The following is a 21429-nucleotide window of genomic DNA, read 5'->3' as shown; positions in this document are numbered from 1 at the left end:
ATATATATATATATATATATATAAATATATAAATATATATAAATTGTAGTTTTATAATTGCTTTTCATTTGATTGTTACATTTATGTTCTGTTACAAATTGGCAAAAATAATAAAAACTTGTGAATTTTTTTTTTTATTATTATTCCATATTTTGTATTTGGTTTCCAGCCAAATGTTACAATTTTTTAAGCATTTCAATTTTGATACACCTCTAATTTCAGACATATATACAGAAGGAGGGATCTTGGGGAGCTTAAATTGTTCTGGTGTTGTCTGCATACATTACTTTTCATTGTTCTAATCTGGTCTAATTTATTGTGCCATAAACAATCAATCAGTCTCATCAGACTTTTATGAAGTGTGTTATTATGCATAATGAACAGTGCACACAGGTAATAAACACACATTAGGGCGGGTACTACTCACATGCCGCAGCTCAGGCGTCCAGGTTCGGGGCTGCTGCTTTGGGACTGGGGTTGCTGGGAAATGATGAGAGAGTGTTTACTGAGGTGGGGCATCAGTCTGTGGGCGGAGTCTAAGGGGCGGGACAAAGTACTGCAGTACCTCACTGAGGTCTCTGCTATATTCATGATCTCATTACACACCGCCTCCTTTTGACGGTGGAGGGGGGGTCAGCAGGAGGACGGTCCACACAGCAAAGGTCAGGAATGGTCAGTCAGATGAAGATTGAGATTGAGAGGAAGGAGCAGGCAGGTTAGAGGAGATAGGGGTGGAAGTCCAGTGAGTAACAAGGCAGAAAAGAAGGGTTGTCCATTAATACCACCAAAGCCGAGTGTGGTGAGAGGATCCGGGGAACAGGCATGGAAGAGTAAGACAGGAGAGTGAGTCCAGACAGGCAGAGTGAAGAATTAGACAGATTTACAGATGCAAGGACTAATACAGAAAGAACTACAGCAGGCATTAAAAGAGTGAGTTTTTAATATTAGAAATCTTTAGAGAGAAAGAAATGAAAAATAGATTCAGGTTGATGATAGGAGGAAGTGATATGATTTAAATTTTTGACTCGTAACAACAGTGCAATATAGAGACAATTTTAAAAGGGTTTATATACAACTTTATACAAAAGGTAATAAACCAATATAGAACTACCCTGTAACAAGACAAAAAAAAACATCTTAGTCCCTGTTCACACCTGACATTAACACGTGTCAGATCACGGTCATAAGAAAGGCCAGCAGAAAGTACAGCTCTGAACGGGTGTAAATACTAAGATTACTAATGAAGAGTTCTGGGTTCAATACCCAGACTTGGTAAACTGCCACCGAAACAAGGCCCTAAACCCTCACTAGCTGCTTAATGCTTCAGGCACGTGTGCTCACTGTGTGTTTGTTATTTTTTTTTTAATATTGCCCACCCTTACCCTGAAGGCATTTTAATGCCAGGTGTAAACAGGGTCTAAAAATGCATTTTTTTTGTGTACTGGTTCTTTAAAAAAACACTAAATAAATATAATTTTTTAACAATGTACATATATATCATTCAATGGTCTTTTTTAATATTTTCATCTGCATTATGGATGTGTTACCGTGAAGGAGTTGGCGTTCATGTTGCTATCCTGGATGTCGAATAGCATGACTGGACTTCTTGAAGATCGCCCATGGTAGTCTGCTTCATTCTTCATAGGCTGAGTGGAAAAAAAACAAAAATTGCTTTATTTAGCTCCTTTTTTCTGACAGCTTTAGAAGTTGTCTTGAAACTCCACTACACTGAAACCTGAACTGAAATTGAACTGTGATTTCAATTCATCAAATGCTTTTTGTTCTGTATCTCACGACAACTTCACAGCGCTGTGCTGGGGAGTGAGAGTTAGTACAGCCAACACATTTCCAACTGCAGTCACAAACAAAATGAGAACACCTGCAGATACATCAACCAATAAAAAAACAGAAGAGCTTATTTCAATATGAATATTAGTCCACACTCAAGCTTAAAGGTTTAATTAGAATTGGAACCCCAGTGCTGTTAAATCAACAAACAGTGACATATACAGTACAAACATTTTAAACATTATGAAGAAATGTTGAGTTTTGTTTCACATTCAGATCTTTGCAACAGCCTGCAGGTGACTTAATAAAATTCATAATTCATTATTCAGTATGTTTACTCATATCTACTCATGCAAAGTTTTGCAAAAAGCCATAGAAAAAAAAAACTGTGGCACCCAAGCAACTCAACACAATCAGCACTCTTATACAGTATCTCCATGCAGTTATTCCATCCTCAAACGTGTTTTCACAAGGTGAAAGTCTTGCACTAAGTGTGCGTGTTTACACAAGCAACTAGCTAACTCCTTTTATTGTTTCTTTTAAAAGGCCCATATTCTTTATTTTGTCCTATTTGTTTTTTTTTCTTCTAAAGCTTGCTCATGTGTGTATGGGGTTTAATGTGTAAAACAACAATTTATAACAATGTATAATAATTTATAAACAATGTATGTTTACAAGACCATCTGCTCTAGAATATCTGCAGTAACAACACTCTTTATCACTTCATTGTAAATTATCTGTATAAGCTGATGTATGCAGATGTATACATATAGTGTCTCCCATCCTTTAATACTTATAGTGTTATTTTCTGTACTTGCTGTAATTTTAGGGAAGAGGAGTAACGTAATTTAAATTCTCTGTATGTCCTGGTTTGACAATAAAACTACTTGAAGACTTGACTAAATGAACAACATACATTTGTTTATCCATGATATACTGCATATGGGTCCTTTAATTGATATACATATACAATAAGTCTTAAGTTTATGTTAGTTTAGCTACAGCACTGTTTGCACCTGGAATAAACACTGCACACCATGCAGGAGATACCTCGGCTGGGCTATTGCTCCAGCTGTACGGAGCCTTGCGGAGGCTGCTGACCCTGTCTAGCTCCGCCCCTTCCCTGTCCTGCAGCTCTTGCTCCAACCTGCCGCTACCCCCACCACCCAGCCAGCCCTCCAGGCCTGCGCCCCCGCATGGACTCAGGCTGCGGGACAGGCGGGGCGAGGGCGGGCACAGGAGGAAGTCCTCGCCCTGCGGCGGGGTGAAGGTGAGGAACGGGGTGGCCGAGCTCGGCCGGGGCGGGTAGGGAGGAGGCAGGGGTGAGGTGGAGGGTGAGGCCGCAGGAGAGACGCAGTAGGGGCTGCCGGTGATGGGAGGCACTGGGCTGGCAGAGTGGGATGGGGGCAGGTACTCGCCCAGGCGATAGGAGGAGCTAGGCAGGGGTGGGAGTGGAGGAGTGGGTGCGGCAGGGGGGCTGCAGCCGGCCCCGCCCACAGTGAGAGAGATCCACTCGTTGGAAATGGCGTGGACCTCGGGGGACACAGAGCGGCGAGGAGAGCGGGGGAGGGGCAGAGGGGGAGTGGTGAGGCGATTACGTGGTGGCTGTGGGTCCACGTGGACCAAGGTCAGGAAGACAGACAGGAAGAAGAGAACGAAGATCAAAGAGGAAAGAGAGAATGAAGCATTAAAAAATAAAACAATGAATGAAAACAATGAGCATAAACAGAACTTCCTCAACAAACCACTTTATCCACAGCCAAACTGGTTCCCATGTCTGATCCTGAGAACCAATCCAACACTGGACTCAGGAACAGTGTGTAGCTCACCTGTGGCGAGGCGTTGGTGCTGCGATGTGGTGAATGGCTGAGAGGAGGATCAGGGAAATCCACTCCATTTTTAACACGGGGTCTTTTGTGCACCTCCACGTAAGTGACTGGGAAGATGCCTTGCCGGTTGGTGCCCGAGATTTTACCCTCATACCAGTTCTCATCCACCCGGCGAATCAGTGTAATGCGCTCCCCCTGCAGGAAAAGTTACAGATTAAATAGTACAGCCAAAATAGTCTTATAAAATACATAGTAAAGAATTCTAATACTCTTAGACTAAACTATATGCTGCTAAGGCTATTGGTAACTGCACTACACACTTTTACAATTAATAAAACACCTGTGATATTGTTTACAACAATTATTATAATATAATGTGCATTCCAGACCTATTTTACACCAACACACTGTTCTACAATTCCAACTAACCCAAAAGAGCTCATGGTGACATATGTGTTGGTTAATCTCACCTTATTTACAAAATGTAGGAGTGCTGGGTTAGAGCTGGAGATAAAACTAGCTCCTTTTAAAATGTATTTTTAGCTTCTGCAGCTCTGTCCCAACCATTTAAACAATTCAAACACTTAAATGAAATGTTTTACATTCTTTATAACTAGTATTGACCTGATTTCTGGAACAATTTTTTTTAAAAATACAGATACCTGTTGTAGTACTATTTATGTCACATTAAGATTTTAGCCTTAAAATATTTAAAGTCATGTTCCCACAATAAAAAAAAAACATGAGTGAACTGCTCAATGAATTTATCTGATTCAATGTTTGATTAGGCATCAATATTCAGAATGGTTCTAGGCTCTTATGGGTTTAAACACACTAAACACCTAAGATATAGATCACTCATACACTATATGTTTAATATACTTTATTTATTAGTATAGTAACTACAGTTTTTACTTTAATTCCACTTCTGACTAAAGCTTAAGTTACTGGCTATGCAAATACGTATTATTGTGTTTACTAGAAATGTGACTTGTCTCTGCGCTTTATCTACTGTCAGCCATAAAATTAGCACCACCTGATTAATATTGCCAAAATCCCCCTTTTTCCCCCACAACAGATCGAACAATTCAAAGCATGGACTCCACAAGACCTCTGAAGGTGCTCGGTCGTATCTGGTACCAAGATATTAGAAACAGACCTTGTAAGCTGTAAATTGTAAAATGGGGCATCAATGAATCACATGAATGCGTTTTTTGGTTAATAAACACTAGCTGCTCATGTAAGTAGTTTGAAATATAGTATATTTTCCAGATGCTTAAGACTTTGCACAGTATTGCATGAATACAATCGACAGAGAAGATGGACAGATGGTTAATACCATTAATTGTGTGGTAAAGTATATTAGAATTTTAAATATAGAAGTTCTACTTAATTCTTGACAAAAATTGCGTCACTGATGGCACAAGTAATCATTTGGTTGATGACTAAATATCCATTGCCCATAGAGATTGTACAGATGTTACCTTTTTAAAAGACATCTCCACTGCAGTGTCACCAGCGAAGTTAAAGCGGGCCATGGCCTCTCCGTACTCCAGCACCTGAACTGGAGCGCTTTTCTTAGGCTGGGCTTTTTCTGTAGGAGGTAGGAGCTAAAAAGACAGGAGCACAGTGAGAAACCATGTGATTAATTACTATTAAACCTGTGTAATCTAAACAAATTGAAAGCTTACATTAATACAAAGTAAAAGAATTAGGGCAAGCTAACCTCAACATAGTTGCGAGGGAAAATTCCGACCCTGCCGTGATGCTCTCCCTCATACCAGTTCTGATCCACCTGCCGATAGATGTACACAATGTCTCCCTTTTGAAACGGCAGTTCCCTGACAATGAGAGATAGTACTTTTCAATTGAAAATACAATTTAATACATTTTAGGTGTCATGAAATAAATGATTTATTTCATAAAACTGCATTAAAAGTTAACCCTAGCATTGTATCACGGTAAAGTAAACACAGCGCTTATTATTGCACTCACTTCAGAGTCTCTGCTTTGAAGTTAAACAGGGCCAGGGCAGGTGTCCTCTGTAAACAACATAAGCCACACAGTCGCTTGAAACTGGAACATGGTGCACAGCATCTCTGCTGTCAAAAATAATACACGCAATACATCATAGCTGTCATGTAGCTATCTGTCCCACAGTCGCGGTGTGACATATTGGGAAACACTTAAGCCATACATCCTCAAAAAGGGAAAAGTCATCTTGTTAATGGTGTCAGTCAGTCACCTCTGGTCCGGATTTTCGTTTCTCCGCGTCGTTGATGGTAAGCAGGTCCCCAAAGCGGTCATTGGTGATGAACTGCTGATGGGTCAGCACCAGGCCTGCATGTCTGCGGGACGCTATGTCGGCCTCCTCCTGCTCCCGCTTCAGACGCCTCTGCTCCTCCAGAATTTTCTGCAAATATATCATAGCTGTCATCATGTTGCTGTTTATGATGAATGGACCTGGTCTTAGGTTACTTTGAAGATTCTTTAAGCCTCCTGTCATGTTCTGGGTCAAATTGACCCGTTTTAAAACCCAGTTTAAATATCTAGGAAAAATAGTTATAAGCATTTTTTCCATATGAAACTTCTTCTGCTTGCCTTAATTAGTGTAATCAATAATTAATATGAAAATGGTTTATCTCACATATTTGCAACCACCCCCTGACAACAAACAAACAAAAAATAAAACAAAATTGTAATGTCATGTTTTAATGTTATGTAAAACTACTGTGTTTTATATGTTCAAAACTAATAAAGTAGTGAAACATTGAAAAGGTTTGAACATGTATTTTTTTAATGAAAAACGAGTAAATAATCCTAATTGAACCATTACCTGTTAAAGGTGAGGAACACCATTACACCAAATACTAATAGAATAATTAGCAATTGACTTAGCAATTAAATATTTACACTGCTTGTTTCAGACATCTTTTGGATAATTAAACATGCATCAGGTCAAATTTACCCAGAAAACCATTGCTGTTCCTGACAAATGAACATTAACTTCTTAAATGTCAGTATTTCCGTTTCAAACCATTTCCATTTCCAACAAGTACTGTTCATTCACAGTCCAGACAGAATATTTTGACCGCTATCTTGTTTCTATGCTTACTGTTCATCTTATAAAATCAGCTCCACTGATCATATAGAAGCACTTTGTAGTTCTATAATTACAAACTGTAGTTCTTGTTTCTCTGTTTCACTGTATTATTGGTCAGGACCCACAGGATAGACCACCACAGAGCAGCTATTATTTGGGTGATGGGTCATTATTCTCAGCACTGCAGCGACTCTACTGGCATGGTGTTGGTGTATGAGGTGTTAAAGTCTCTTGTGCTAATGGTACAGTGAGTGGATCAGACACAGAATTTTTAAAACACTGTGTTCACTTACTGTCTGCTCTATTAGAACTACTAACACAGTACATTTGCTAGTGTTAAATCAACACTTTTAGTGTTAAATTAAGACTGAAAATTTCAAATGTGTCAATAGCGGTGTTGCTTTTGGATAAAGTAAAGTCAGAGACAGAAGCTCTGAATCTGTTGCTGCACAATGTCTGGGTTGGTCATCCTCTAGTCCTTCATCACAGTGCATTGTTGGTGGTCTAATCTCAGTCCAGTAGTGACACTGAGGTGTTTAAAAACTCCAGCAGCACTGCTGTATCTGATCCACTTGTGTAAGAATGATACCTGCTCTATGGTGGTCTATCTTGTGGGGTCCTGACCATTAAAGAACAGAGTGAAGGAGGATAAACTATGAATAAACACAAGGAATACAGTCTAAAGTGTGATAAACCGTGTAGAAGTGTGAAATAAGGAGGTGGCCAAAATATTCAAACTGGACAGTGAAAAACATATATGTGCATAAATGTGCTGCTGAGGTTTTTTCTTTTTCCTTTCTTCCCCCCCTTTTTATTATCTGACATTTCTGATGAGTGGGCGTGGGAGCACTTTCCTGTTTTTCTTTTTACTTTTATTCTGTTACCTAAATTAAAATCTAAATCTAAAAGAAAGAACTTGTACCTCCTTGTCTCCATATCGTCTGCGGACCACCTCGTCTGGGTTATCTCCCTGCTCTCCTTGACTTAATGGTTGTGAGGATTCGGAATCTGTTCAAGACAAAGCCGGAAAACTCAGAAAATGAAATCTGGTGATGCCGTTTACAGCATGAGTAATAAAGAGGATACGCAATCAAGAGCACTGCCATGCTTATCCACCACAACGTCAACACTTTCACCACACAATCATTAACTACAAAGTTAATGAAGAGAGTTATTCAGGATCAGACATGGATAATGCAGTCGGAAAGAAAACAAGAGCATGGATCACTAAACTACATGAACACACAAATGGTCTGCATGCTTGATTCATTGCAAACATCAGATTGCAACTAAGACCATGTTAAAATCTACCTATGCACAAGTATGTAAAGAAACATGAAAGAATGTTGGGTGTTAGATAATCGGAATGTCTTATATAAATGTCTGAGTTTATGCATGAATGAAAACTCCAAAACATTCATTACATGAGGCAAACTACATTTACATTTACAGTATGCAGATGTATGATACAGAAACATCACAATGACCAATGTAAAACCGGCAACAATGATGCTCCAACATCAGCGCTGATCATTGCAGTCAATATGAAACAGAGATGCTGCATGTTTTTTGCAGAAATAAACCAAATTTTCTTTTATATGTGTTTCATTAAAGCACATATTTTATGCTGTTTTTTTGTTTTATCTGATGTCTGGGCTATAATAATTCATGGCAGGACAGCAGTAAATCTTCTATAGAATGTTATATAATTTAATGTCTATTACCATGTAAATGCAATTCAAAGGTTTATCACGTAAACAATAATCCAGTTGTGTTTTATGTCATTAAATAACATAGTAAAATTATAAGGAAAAAAACGAAGATTTAATTTAGTTGGAACAATATAGTATTTATGAATCAATGATATACTGTATCTGTTAGATCTGTCAGATTTTCTTTAGTATCTTGGGCAGTGAGTTACTGCACATGGCCTCAGGCAATGTTTCCTTGGACTGGTCATGTCCCTGTCAGGCTCCTACAAGCTTCACTGATTACCTGGCAGTCTAGAAGTGCACACTTAGTTCCAGCATAAGGACAATTTTGTTGTGTTTCATTATTTTTTACATTTTTGGATGGAGATAATTCAGTGCTAATTGCACTGTTGCTATCACACGACCTGCAAAAAAGTTGTATATTTCTCTAAACTTCTCTGTGTATATCTGCCTCCTCCTCTCCTATAACCAATGTTACAGAAGACACCACATTGTAAAACATAAATGGAAAGAATGCTGCATGCTAGAGCTGAATAACCTCACGTTCAGCACAGGTGAGCATCATCATAACTGCCAGATGAGGGACAAAGCCTGGAAGGACCAGTGGTGTGACCAGTCTAAACACAAAGACTTGAGGCCGTGTGAAGTAACTGACAATCAATTTATAATCAATTATAAATAATAATAAAATAATAGAACCTGGATACTGACTGTATTGTTTTCATTGTATGTTCTGAGTCATTTAAAATATTACTCTACTCATGATCCAGGATACATATTAAATCTTGGATCTGTTTCTATAGCCTATAGCCATATTTGGAATTTGGAAGAAATGTTGTCTGTAGTTTATAAAATAAAACAACAATGTTCATTTTACTCAAACTATACCTATAAATAGCAAAATCAGAGAAACTGATTCAGAAACTAAAGTGGCCTCTTATTTTTTTCCAAAGTTTTATATATATATATATATATATATATATATATATATATATATATATATATATATATATATATATATATATATACTGTATATAAGCTGATTGAGTAACACAATGTTCTGAATGTATACAGACCTATACTTTACTCATTGTATTTTGATTGGACGTTGTGTTATTAAATCTCTCTAAATCTATAAAAAGCATAATAGTTTCAATCCACTCTTCAGTTCTCAGGTTTGCAGTAAGACTGGCCTGTGTACTGACAGACAAAGATATTTAAAGTCAGCAAAAATAACAGGGCATGTGACACAAATAAAGAAACAGACAAATAAACAGTAAATCATATCAACTTGAAATAATGGGAAATGTCACACTTTCAGACAAACCGGCACAACTGAAACTGAGATGGCTGTGAGATCTTTGCCACATACCAAACAAAGTAGGATGGAAATCATGTCTGTTTTTGTCACAAGAGCACACAAAGTTGGCCACACACTGCACACCACTGAGATGGAGAAAGTAAAGTCACTTGGTGGTGAAATGATAGCGGACAGGAGAGAGGGATCAGAGGGGGATGAGTGGTCACAGACATAGCCATGGCTAAGTGTGAGCATGGAGAGAGGAACACTCAGGAGAGTTGCAGCATAGCCACCTCCGCAGTGGTTTTTATTGGCGTCTGAGCATTCCCCGTCCGTGAGCTCATGGGCGTCCCCGACCTGGCTGGACGTGCCGTCGCCGTTACTGAGCCTCTCCAGCACCTCCAGAGAGGACAGGCGCTGGGGGATAATGGGTCTGGGCTTGGACGAGAAGATCCGAGCGTCTATCCCATCGAGTCCTAGGGCTTTGGTAGCTGAGAGAGTCTTTTTGGCCTGGTGACTGTGCAGGGTTCTGCGCAGGGTGAACGGGGCTGGACCCATCAGGAGTAAGTTTGCAGGAGGGATGGATCTTCTCTCGGGGATGAAGTTGCTGCTGGTGCTGCTGTAGTTGTTGTTGCTGCCGGCCTGCTGCCGCTCATGCCTGCGGATGGTGGTGAAGCGGGTGTAGGAGGCGGGACAGGAGCCTTTACATTTACTGGGTTTGAGGTGGAGTGGGTGGAAGGGGAGATGGTCATGGTGGTGATGGTGGTGGTAGTGATGATGGTGCTCTGATGTTGGGGTGCTGTCCACCAAAAGACCACTTAAAGTACTCTCAGCTGCGCCGTTATCACCACAGCTGGTTTTCTGTTCTGCTTCTTTGCCATCTGTGTGTGAGTGTGATTCAATTTCAGTTCTTGAGGGTGAGGTATGGTTCTGATTAGAGGGTTCCACACATTCTGCTGCTGTTGCTGCTTCACCACCTGAGTAAGAAGCCTCCTCACTGGATACATTGTCCCCTACAGGCACTATGGGGCAGTCATCAGTTTGTTCTGGCTCTGGCATGACCAAATACTCAGCAGAAACAGCTGATTGCAGGAAGCAGGATCCAGGAACAGGGCTGTGGGCGGGGCTGGGGCCACTGGGAAGGATGGGCATGGAGGAGGAGCGGGTGGGGGCCGTGCTGGAGCGCTGAATGATGCGTTCAAACTCCAGCACCCGATACGTCACAGCATCCCGCGGTACGTTCCCCAACCGCTCCAGAGCGCCGGCCTCGTCCCCCGGCTTCTCGAAGAGCGAGGCCAGGCTGCGGACGCTGCCTTGCAGGCTGGAGCTGAGTGAGCTGGGCCGTTGGATGCTGTGCATGTTCCTGTAGAGGGCGGAGAACTCTGCCGTGCTCCTCAGTGTACCATTGAGAGGGCCGTTTTTCGGCGAGCAGTTGGAGGCTTTAGAGTAAGACGCTAACCCATGATCATGATCATGATCTGTCGCATCTCCGTTGCCCAAAACCGTGCAGGGCTCATGGTGCAGATCCTCGCAGCTGTGCGCTTTTGGCCGAGGCGTAGGCTCCGCCCTCCTCTCCTGGCCCTCATCAGCAGAGGGGGAAAGCTTAGGCTTGAACTTGGAGGGAAGGATTTGGGGTATGCAGGCTTTGGCAGCAGACAGCGACTTCTTAGTCTTATTGTGAGAACCTAGCACATTACTGGCAAGAACTGAGCGACTATTTACAGAGGAGCAGGGTGAAATCATACAGCCATTCCCACCTTTATTATCCACTGGCAGGCATGCAGGGTAACAGAACAAAGAGCAGGTTAGGTTACTCTTGTGCTTCATACAAAAAACACAAAAAATGCCATTAAAATACTTATAATAAATAATTATTGCAGTGATTAACATTTATACAGCTTCTTTTAAAAACATAAATAAAACCATAGAACATAGGGCAGTGGGAATTATGGGACGATATATATATATATCATATTAACATTAACATTAACATTAACACAATATCAAAACTGACACAGACACTAAAACAGATCCATATACTGTACATGAATAAAATGTCAAATGAAAAGACTGTTTCTACCTGAATTACCAATAAAGTAATATATTTAAAATAAAATGTCATACTTTATTAATAGGTCAATATAAAATAGTAATGAGTGACAGGTCAATACTTTGTGCTACACAATATATTCTAAGCATGTTATGGATATTATCAGTGCTTAATAAACACTGACCAACTGACCACATTTCATTTTAAAAAGTGTTATAAGCCCTTTTGAATTGGATGAAGTGCAGCAAAATCTGAATTTAACCGTAGTCAGTATAGAATATTATTTGGACTGCATTTAAATATTGTGTATTGTGTACAAATATGATATTGCCCTCCCTAGTGGCATTAATTAGTCTTCAAAATTATTAGTCAACATATTGGTTATTTGGCCGGTCTTGATCATATCATAAGTAATTATCTGTCAAAATCAACACAAATCTAAAAATTTGTGCATTTCTTACACACAACTGCCAACATACACTACAAGTTACATAATAAATATAATACAGATCCTTAAAAGAGGACTACTGACTTTACAGTATCAACACTTTCAGAGACATTCTCTGGTTAAGGAATCAAAAGATTTCATCTTCACATTTCAGTTATTTCTAACTGTTGATAAAAAGAACTCACATAAATAAAAATCTGTTATAAAATGAAATGAAATGGTAAATAAAGTGCACAACTAAGAGAACCAAGTCAGTCAGAAAGTTACACAAGACCCATGTCTCTCGTGACTCCTGATTTCTTACGTATAAGAAATAACTGAATGCTTTTCCTGCTATAAAATACCAGAGTTCCCCCTGAGAAAACGACAGCACAGAGAGCAAGAGCTCACTTTCAGCCCTCCCTTCTTTTCCTTACAGAAACTGCCAAGCTGTTTCTCAACTGAAGCTGCACAACACCCAGACACAACAACACAATACCAATACTATTCAGTATTCTCTTTCAGCAGCGCAATGATCTCAATTTAAATATACATAAAAAAGAGAAACGATTAACATCTCGCCACTATGAATGAGACAACAACAGTAGTAGCCATTACAAACAAGCTTTACTCATTTTAAACAGTGCTCTTACTGAGAATAAGTGTGAATCTTCACTAGACCAAGAGGACTTGCAGACTAATGCTCTGACTTCATTACCTCATTACTTCACTCACAGTGGGAACTTGGCAGCGAGGACCATAAGTAGACCAGATGTGGTTGTTTCCTTTTCTGAAGTCTTTTCCAGCTTGAGCTGACACGGGTCTTCCTATGACCTCTTACACAGTCAGCACTGAGGCAGCGCAGTGTCAGATGTGATAAAGCACGTAACGGCCTCTTTAATATAGACCACAAGTCTTTAGGTCACTAAGGAATTCCTTAAACCTCTTAAACGCTGCAGAACCACCAGTGGTTTCTGATATTTTTTTTCACTTTTTCACTTTATGCCTACTCATAAATAACATTGCTTTGCATGTTAATAACAATTACAAATCCTTAGGACAGTCATCAAAATTAATTAGACAAAGAAATCAGCCCAAAAAGTTGGCAACGACATTAAGACACAAGTAAGGATAAGAATAAAAAGTTTTTATTATTATTATTTTTTTTAACATTATACAGGAAGTTGCATCCAGCAATATTCATTCCAAACATGAAAATCCAATATCTAAAAGCTAAGTTGCTGTGGCTGTTTGTGGTCAGATCAACAACTTTTACCAAAGCACAAAGATCCGACACCTAAAAAGCTAGGTTTATCAGTGATATTATCAGTAACATTTATCTCAAACATGAAGATCTTACACCTAAAAGCTAGGTTTCTGTGGCTATTTATGATCTGATCAGCAATATTCATTCCAAACATGAAGATACTACACCAAAGGCTAAGTTACTGCGGCTATTTATGATCTGATCAGCAATATTCATTCCAAACATAAAAATCCAACTTAAAGCTAAGTTACTGAGATGGTTTATGAACCGATCAACCATATTTATCCCAAACACAAAGACCCAACACCTAAAAGCTATGATTCTATGGTCATTTATAATCTGATCAGCAATATTTTTCCCAAACATGAAGATCCAACACCTAAAAGATAGGTTTCTGTAGCCGTTTATAATCTGATCAGCAATATTCATCCCAAACATGAAGATCCAACACCTAAAAGCTAGGTTTCTGTGGCTGTTTTTGATCTGATCAGCAACCAAAGCTTAAAGCTCAGACTTACATTGGCTGATAAATTGAATTCAATTCTAAAAATAGGGTGTGTTTATACTATATTCAGCTTTAGTTCAACTAAAATGAACCCTGTTGTGACTGCTCTACTGGTGCAGTTCGTATAAACTCTGATGTACAACAAACAAGTGATCCAAGACCTTCTAAGAAGAAAGGGATTAATTGCAAATCTAAAAAAAAACAAAAATAATTCTGGTGTGGTTTGTTTGAAGCAAGAACACAATACAAACTAAATGCATCTAAATGAACCAACTGTAGGATGCTCTGTGCTTTTTTTTTTAACTAATTTTGTCTGGCACTTTAGCTTAGCATAGTCATGTCTGAAACCACACATCACCACACTACACAGTGTTTCAAAACCAGTCCCCATTAGAATCCCATTCATTAGTGTAGCTGCCTCAGTAAAGACATGTGTGAGCTGGGATGCAGCCAGCAGCTTCAACATACGTCATTCTTTAGCAATAAACAGTTATAAAAATGTGGTTTATTGCTGATATCAAGATTTAAGGCTCCAGGGATTAGATGTTATGTTTTTTCCTGCTCGTTAATGCATGGGTAACACAGGACTCGTGGGCCAGCTAGTCTTGTGCAGATCTCTACTCCCACTGTCACACTTCATCTGTTATATGTCACCTCTCTCCACTAATTTTGGTTTGACTACAAACAAACAAGAATCAACACAAAGCAAACCAGCAGCCAAAGTCTAACAAAGTATTGTTTTCTTGCACGTTTTAGACCAAGAAATACAAGCTACAAGTATTAACACACCCTTAGACTAATCCTGCTAGAAGAACCTGAGGACAACATGCCTCATAATGCACAAACGGCTCTAAATTCAGTTCACAGAGTTTTACTAGAGGACCAAATTAAGGCTAACATGAGTCAGATGAGTTTGGAAGCATGTGGGAATTCCTCTGTGATGATGCGGATGACCTAATGTCTGTGCTACCTTCTGGAGGCTCTCAGACAATCTGTGGAGGTTTACTGCTCTCCAAAATGTCAAATGCCATTAACTTTGTGTAAACTTTGTACATTTTAACATGCTTTTGGCAAGTCAGTTCTATACAGTATGTTACTTACAGTGTGCACATAACTGTGTATACTAACTGCATACACTGAAATCATATCCCACCATATTCCATATTATATTGTTAAGTATTCGACAGTAGCCACATAACATACACCTGTCATCCTCACATGAGTCAACAATCAACTAAATTACGGAAGACACAATTTGGTCAAAATATCCAGCTTTCTTTTACACTGTAGTTATGTTTTATGACAAATGGACCAAGACCAAAGGTCCAGAACAATCACATGTTTCTGTAAACACTGAAATTGAAGAGTATCTATATAGGGGATTCATAACAAATTCATAAGATTGAATAATGCACTTGTAAAAAAAAGTAGCTGTGTCTGCAACATTACATTTTAAGAAATAATGTCCAATGAAGTCTGTTATTAATGTTATTAATGAAAAATGTGTTAAAATATGTAGGTGTCTGTCTTATAGACTTTTCATCCGATGGGAATAGTGTGTCACAGTAGTGTTCCAAACACTATTCCTTTATGAAGCTTAAGAACATACTTTCTAAACATGCTAAAAATGCTCTGGTGACACTGCTGAGAAATACGAAGACTCAGTTGTTCTGGTATAAAGTGGTGGATTTAATGTTTAATAGTGTTTTAAATATATTTAAATAAATGTAATCACATTTAATGTAATCACACATTTAAAATGATATATGACATGCGGTACGGTCTCATTTATTGTCATGTTGTGAATACTGGTATAAGCTAATAATATTGCATGTGAAATTACTCAATGCATATAAAAGTGTTACAAAGCCCCTTTGTAGATACTCATTAAATAAAGTGTTTCAAATTTTTCACACTTTAAGGCGAACTTCACAAACTTTCACAAAAACCGACAGTGTGCCTTATGTCAGGTTGTAAGGAGCAGTAAAGCCATTTTGCTGAAGTACAGCGTTAGAAAGGAGTTTCAGTAAAGTTTCTCCAGCACCAAGGCTGAAGCAGTATTAGCATTAGCCACTAACCCCAGTGCTAGCTCTTTTGCCGTTCAGAAGTGAGTATATCAGACTGGAGCCTGCATTTAGCGCATTGAAACAAGCTATGTGGGATAAACTGTTAGCTAATAGCTAATAACGAAACCATTAAGGGTTCCTCAGTGTAGTGCTGTTGGGTGGCATTTACTAGCGCTAAGTGCTGCGGCTAACCGCAGCTAGTGCTGCTGCTAACAGCGCAAAAGTACTGGAAATCTAAGCTCACTGTAAGTAAACGAAAGTGCTTTACTCACTCAAATAAATAGTTTTCAGAAGAGAAATCTGTGTAGGTTAACATCAACTGCTTGTTTGACTTTGAAAGAAAATGTTTTTTAAGAATTTAAGAATACTGTTTTGTTTACTTTGGTGCCTACAGCAACAAGACCTGGTAAATTAGAAGGGAAACATTGCAGCACCCTTGTTCCTTACTATTGTTGCTTAAAATGCACTAGAAACTAGATTTTTATTAAACGTGTGCTAATAGTCCGAAATATATGATACTCTTCTTTCTTCCGACACCAATAACATTTACAAGCTGTACTTTATTTCAGGAGCAGCTCTGAGCTCACAACACAGGAGTGATTTACATCTGTGCCTTAAAGTTCAGGCTGTGTTAACTATTAGCGGAAACAGGCTTCACTCCTCCTCACCCCTCTGAGCACCCCCGTCCAAGCACTTCTGAAACCCCCTCCTGTCCACCCCCAGGTCATGTGTGCTGGCATTCCATGTGTCTGACAGCTGACTTCCTCATGCCTGGCCACCCTGCATGCCCTACATGTTGATCTCACCCCCACAGGTCCAGCCACAAACATCATATCCCTGCATTAATCTACAGCTGCAGCCCCCTTTCCTCACACTCCACACACTCCGCACCACAGAGCTGGGCGCCAGCCTCCAAAGCCCCTTCTCAACCCCGGGCCAGAGACACCCAGACCAGACAGACTACCACCTTCGTCTGGCGCGGCTGGACCTTCTGGCCAAAGCAGCCAAGCCTCCAGTAGAGACAGAGGTGACTAAAGGTCAGGCTAGACATCTGTTACGTGTCAAGTGTGAAAAAAAAAACAACGAAAAAAAAAAACAACCCAGTCAGCTTTAAGGGAACACAGGAAGACAAATGACTGGTGGTGCTCTAGTGATAGGGTGGCAGGAGGAATGTGCTGATGACAAGATGAGCAGGGTTAAAAGGACAAGTCATCTGGCCCGGCTTAGCAGACCATTAATACGCCTACAAATGTATACAAACCCAATAGAGTCCTACTAGAAATACATGTGTGACACGTACAGTACAGGCTAGTTCACAGGAGACCAGCTGCTCCCGTGCGCTTCACTATTCAGTATTCCTGGCCTCAGGTTTAACGAGAGCGATGACAGACAGCCAAGGCTGCGGATCTACCTACCTTTAGAGGAAGTGCTGGGATGGCGTTTGTTAAGCGCTCGCAGGCCCTGCAGCGGAATGTCGCCGCCCTCCAGGACGCTCTTGTAAATGTGTCGCTCGCATTCTGGGGCCGTGTGCTCAGTGGCAGCCGAGCCACCCTCCTTCCCCGCCACGCCAGAACCCGCTTTACAGGCAGAGCTGACGACAAACACACAGAGACAGAAATAGTCAAGATTTACTCCGTAAGCCTGATTAGCACAGAGTGTTTGTGTTATCACTTTAAGAGGATCAGGCAGATCCGCAGATTCTGACCAAAGGTTGGAAAATGAGAATCAGAAGAGGGTAGAATTAAATGTTGAAGTGAAATCACATTGAATTCAGCCTATATAACAAATATAAGCTTATAAAAACATTACAAACATATTTTACTTTTACTTTTTAACTTTTAAACTCTTTTCTCTGGAAAAAGATTAATAATTTGCATGCAATCAAATAGATCTGGATGAACAAAAGAACCAAAGGAGAAAGACACTTAATTAAACAAACTATAATCAGTTAAAGGACCTATAATAATCATGAAAAATATATACATACTGTATATTTTAGATACATATATAAATAGTAAACATTGTTTTGGTTACTACATGATTCAGTATCCTTCAAAGGTTTTGATGCCTTCATTATTAATCTACAAAGTAGAAAATAATAACAAATAAAGGATAGGGATAGTAAGAATCTACTTTCTCACACTTAGCTCCTATAATACTTTATAACAGGCCAGTAAGAGACATAATTCTTGCTTATTCATAGACGACCAAATACTTATTTTATGCAATAAAATGCAAACAATTATTTAAAGGTCATACAATGTGATTTTCTGGATTTTTTTTTCTTTCTGTCTCTAACGGTTGTACCTCTGATAAAATACAGACCTCACCATTCTTTGTAGATTTGAAAACCTGCAAAATCAGCAGTGCATCAAATACCTATTTTGCCCACTCTATAATATGTCCAATATGTTCATAATTGTTTCCATATGAGAGGTCCTTAGATTCTCAAGAAACTGTTGACCCAATTATTGGATGGCGCAAAATTACATTTGCTATATATATGTCTCATGGCTGTCATACAGAATCCTTGTTCTTCCCATCTTTGAACTCACTGTGAATCTGGCAGTTGCTGTTTAAATTGTGTCAGAAATTCAAGATGAAAGGATCAATAAAACAGTACATTTATATATATATATGGATCTGTCTAATGCTGGGAACTGCTTTTAGTCCTTCAAAGGCTGAAAAAAAAGCTGTTTTCTGGGCATGAGCACAAAGTGAAGAGCTCTGGCTCTCTGTGTACGCAGCCTCAGCCTGAGTGCTCGCACCTTGATATTGATGAGACAGAAACAGCTGCTTTAACCCTTATCAGGCATTCCTGAGAGGCCAGAGTGGCAGGCCTTCAGAACCACAGCTGAAGCTTCCCACATGGAGCTCTGTGATGTAAATGTGGATATAAATGTGGAATGTTATTTTTCATGGATGCTTCCCAGGAGTGCACTGCTTTGGGTCTGATTTTATCACATTGCACAGTGTAAACAGATCCGGAGGTCACGCTGCACAACCAGTAACGAGTAAATACGTCTAAATATGAAGTAAAGCAGGCTTATATAATGATACAGTGCTGCACAACAGAGAATAAATCAATAATAGCAGCGGCCTGGAGTCAAAAAAAGCTTTCTATAATTAACCTGCATCCAAACAAAACAGCGGGCCTCACGCAGGCCATAATCCAACCAGTGATTTGGGAGGGAATTTAAAGCACGAGAAGGATTTTGAGCATTAAGTTTGAACTCTCTGAAACAAGTGCTCTTCTCTCCCTGAACGCTACTTATTCACCAGTAGTAATCAGCGCAGCACTTAAACCACATCCCTCAAACACACCCTCCTTTCATTGCCAGACACATGGGGAAAACGTTCCAGGGTAAAATGTTTTGCACAGTCAGATTTCCCCGAACTACGCACTACTTCACAAAAGTGTCATTGTGTCCAAAGTAGCTCGTTTCTGAGCTCTGCCCTGAGAGAGTCGAAAAACTCGCAATAATTTTTTCCACAAAAACAGTAAGGGGTGGCAACACACTGCTCTGCACATCATCTGGATTGCATAATTTGACTGCAAACATGAAACAATCATGCAGTCAGTATATTTCATAAGCATAATGAGTTTATGACTATAATTAAAAACTTTATTTTACAATATTTTTTTTTACTTCTCTACATTTTTACATTTCTTTCTACCATGCCATATAGTGTGATATATGGCATGGTATGCAATAACATTGTTATAATGAATTCTAACATTTTAACACCGCATTAAATATTGTATTGTATTGTATTGTATTATATTGTATGCAATAACATTGTTATGAAGAATTATAACATTATAACATTGAATGAAACTATAAAACAAATCCATATTGTGATAATATCGGTTTTCAGACTTGAAAGCATACATAAATTGTATTTAGTTTGCTATTAACTAAGAAGGTTTTAGACAATTTGCAGTTTCTATAGATGCACTAAATATTTTGCACTTATTTTGCAGTATTGTGGTAATGTTTTGTTACATTTTATTATTTTTTGTTTATTTTTGAATGATGTATTATAATTTATTTTTTACAAAATCTTAGTACTTACTGTTGTTTAGAAAATAGACAGATTTATTTGTTGTTAAATATTATTATGTATTTTGTCATATTACAAACAATAATCACAAAAGGTACAGTAGCATATTAATACCATGCCATATCTCATATCCCTAATAGGTCCATTCATCAATTTTGACTCAATGTAGAGAAGAACTGCCAGATTCCCATTATGTCTAAAGTGAAACATAAGGTTTCTGCATGACTGTGACATTATTACGCTACTTAGTATAATAACCCTAACCCAAACTAATCAGCCAATCCAACCACATATAATTCAGACGTCAGCCAATGGCACTGAATTGGCTTTGCAGCAACTGAACCAATGCCAATGGCTGGGCATTTAACTCAGATAATGACTTCATTCTTCACAACAACTGCCTGACTACTGTCTACATGCTCTGTGTGTGATCCACCAGGCACTAAAAGTGACACAGCCACAAGAGTGACACTACTGACAGCTACTGGAATGCACCAGATGATCTCTGGCCAAGCAGTGTACAGTGACTATCCGTGTCCCAGCAGACGCCATGGACTTCAAACACAGGAACCTGAGGAGCCACTGACCAGCCTGGAGCTGGATGATCTTACCAGATTTACCTGAGCATTAGATCTCCCTCACAGCCCACTACAGACTACAGACCACTATCTCACACCACACAGCACAAGCAAAGCTTTTTTACTATTCTACATACAGGTTAAAAGTTCAATCCATTCTTATTTTACCTTTTTATAGAGAGTCTCAAGTATAGAACGAAAAGAATGAATGGTGTCTGTCTCCAATCCTACACCACCATTCCACAAAGACCATGGGAGCATTCCTTCACCCTGTTTAGCCCTGAACGCTAGCCTGGCTTCATCTCATGGTTTATAACAGGAAAACTGGTCTGAATCATGTGGCTTCAGAAAAAAAAACAATAAAGCCTTTAAAAAGCTAAACATCCTCTAGCCATCAAAGGGAATGCATGAGATGAAAACCAAATGCCACAGATTCTTCAGAGATATGTAGGCCTGAATACAGCAACATTTAACAATGACTACGGTGAAATATAGCATGTAATACGGACCAAGTATCCTTTTTTTTTAAGATTTTTATGGATAAAACTATGACTGATTTCAAATAACAGGCCTCTTACTAAATATTAATTGTAATGTAAAGATTGGTGTCAGTCAATAGTTTATTTTGTGTTGTGTTTTTAAGCACTGACAAATAGATTGTATTGCTGTATTTTATGGTTAAATGATTGAATAAACGGTCAACTTTTCTTTAAATTTCTTTGACATTTTATAAATATGC

General features: G+C 39.1%; 1 protein-coding gene across 6 annotated transcripts in view; it reads right to left on the bottom strand.

Moving 5' to 3' along the window:
• LOC103044549 (sorbin and SH3 domain-containing protein 1) overlaps positions 1–21429 on the bottom strand; it is an 86600-nt gene that overhangs the window by 7437 nt on the left and 57734 nt on the right. For 2 of the 6 annotated variants that reach the window (XM_049481775.1, XM_049481774.1), the window contains exons 15-25: positions 17463–17638; positions 10026–11501; positions 7643–7728; positions 5863–6030; positions 5613–5659; positions 5344–5458; positions 5102–5227; positions 3618–3812; positions 2839–3393; positions 1548–1646; positions 428–612 (exon numbers count right to left, since the gene is read on the bottom strand). In XM_049481775.1, coding sequence (XP_049337732.1) covers positions 428–612; positions 1548–1646; positions 2839–3393; positions 3618–3812; positions 5102–5227; positions 5344–5458; positions 5613–5659; positions 5863–6030; positions 7643–7728; positions 10026–11501; positions 17463–17638 — 3228 coding nt within the window. The remainder of the gene's footprint in view (positions 1–427; positions 613–1547; positions 1647–2838; positions 3394–3617; positions 3813–5101; positions 5228–5343; positions 5459–5612; positions 5660–5862; positions 6031–7642; positions 7729–10025; positions 11502–17462; positions 17639–21429) is intronic. The other 4 variants (XM_049481777.1, XM_049481776.1, XM_049481778.1 and 1 more) reach the window with 3 other exon arrangements.

The sequence above is a fragment of the Astyanax mexicanus genome, chromosome 7 (genome assembly GCF_023375975.1).
Source record: "Astyanax mexicanus isolate ESR-SI-001 chromosome 7, AstMex3_surface, whole genome shotgun sequence".
Taxonomy (NCBI): Eukaryota; Metazoa; Chordata; class Actinopteri; order Characiformes; family Acestrorhamphidae; genus Astyanax; species Astyanax mexicanus.
Note: the sequence above shows the minus strand (reverse complement) of the source record. Positions and strands in the feature narration are given on the sequence as shown.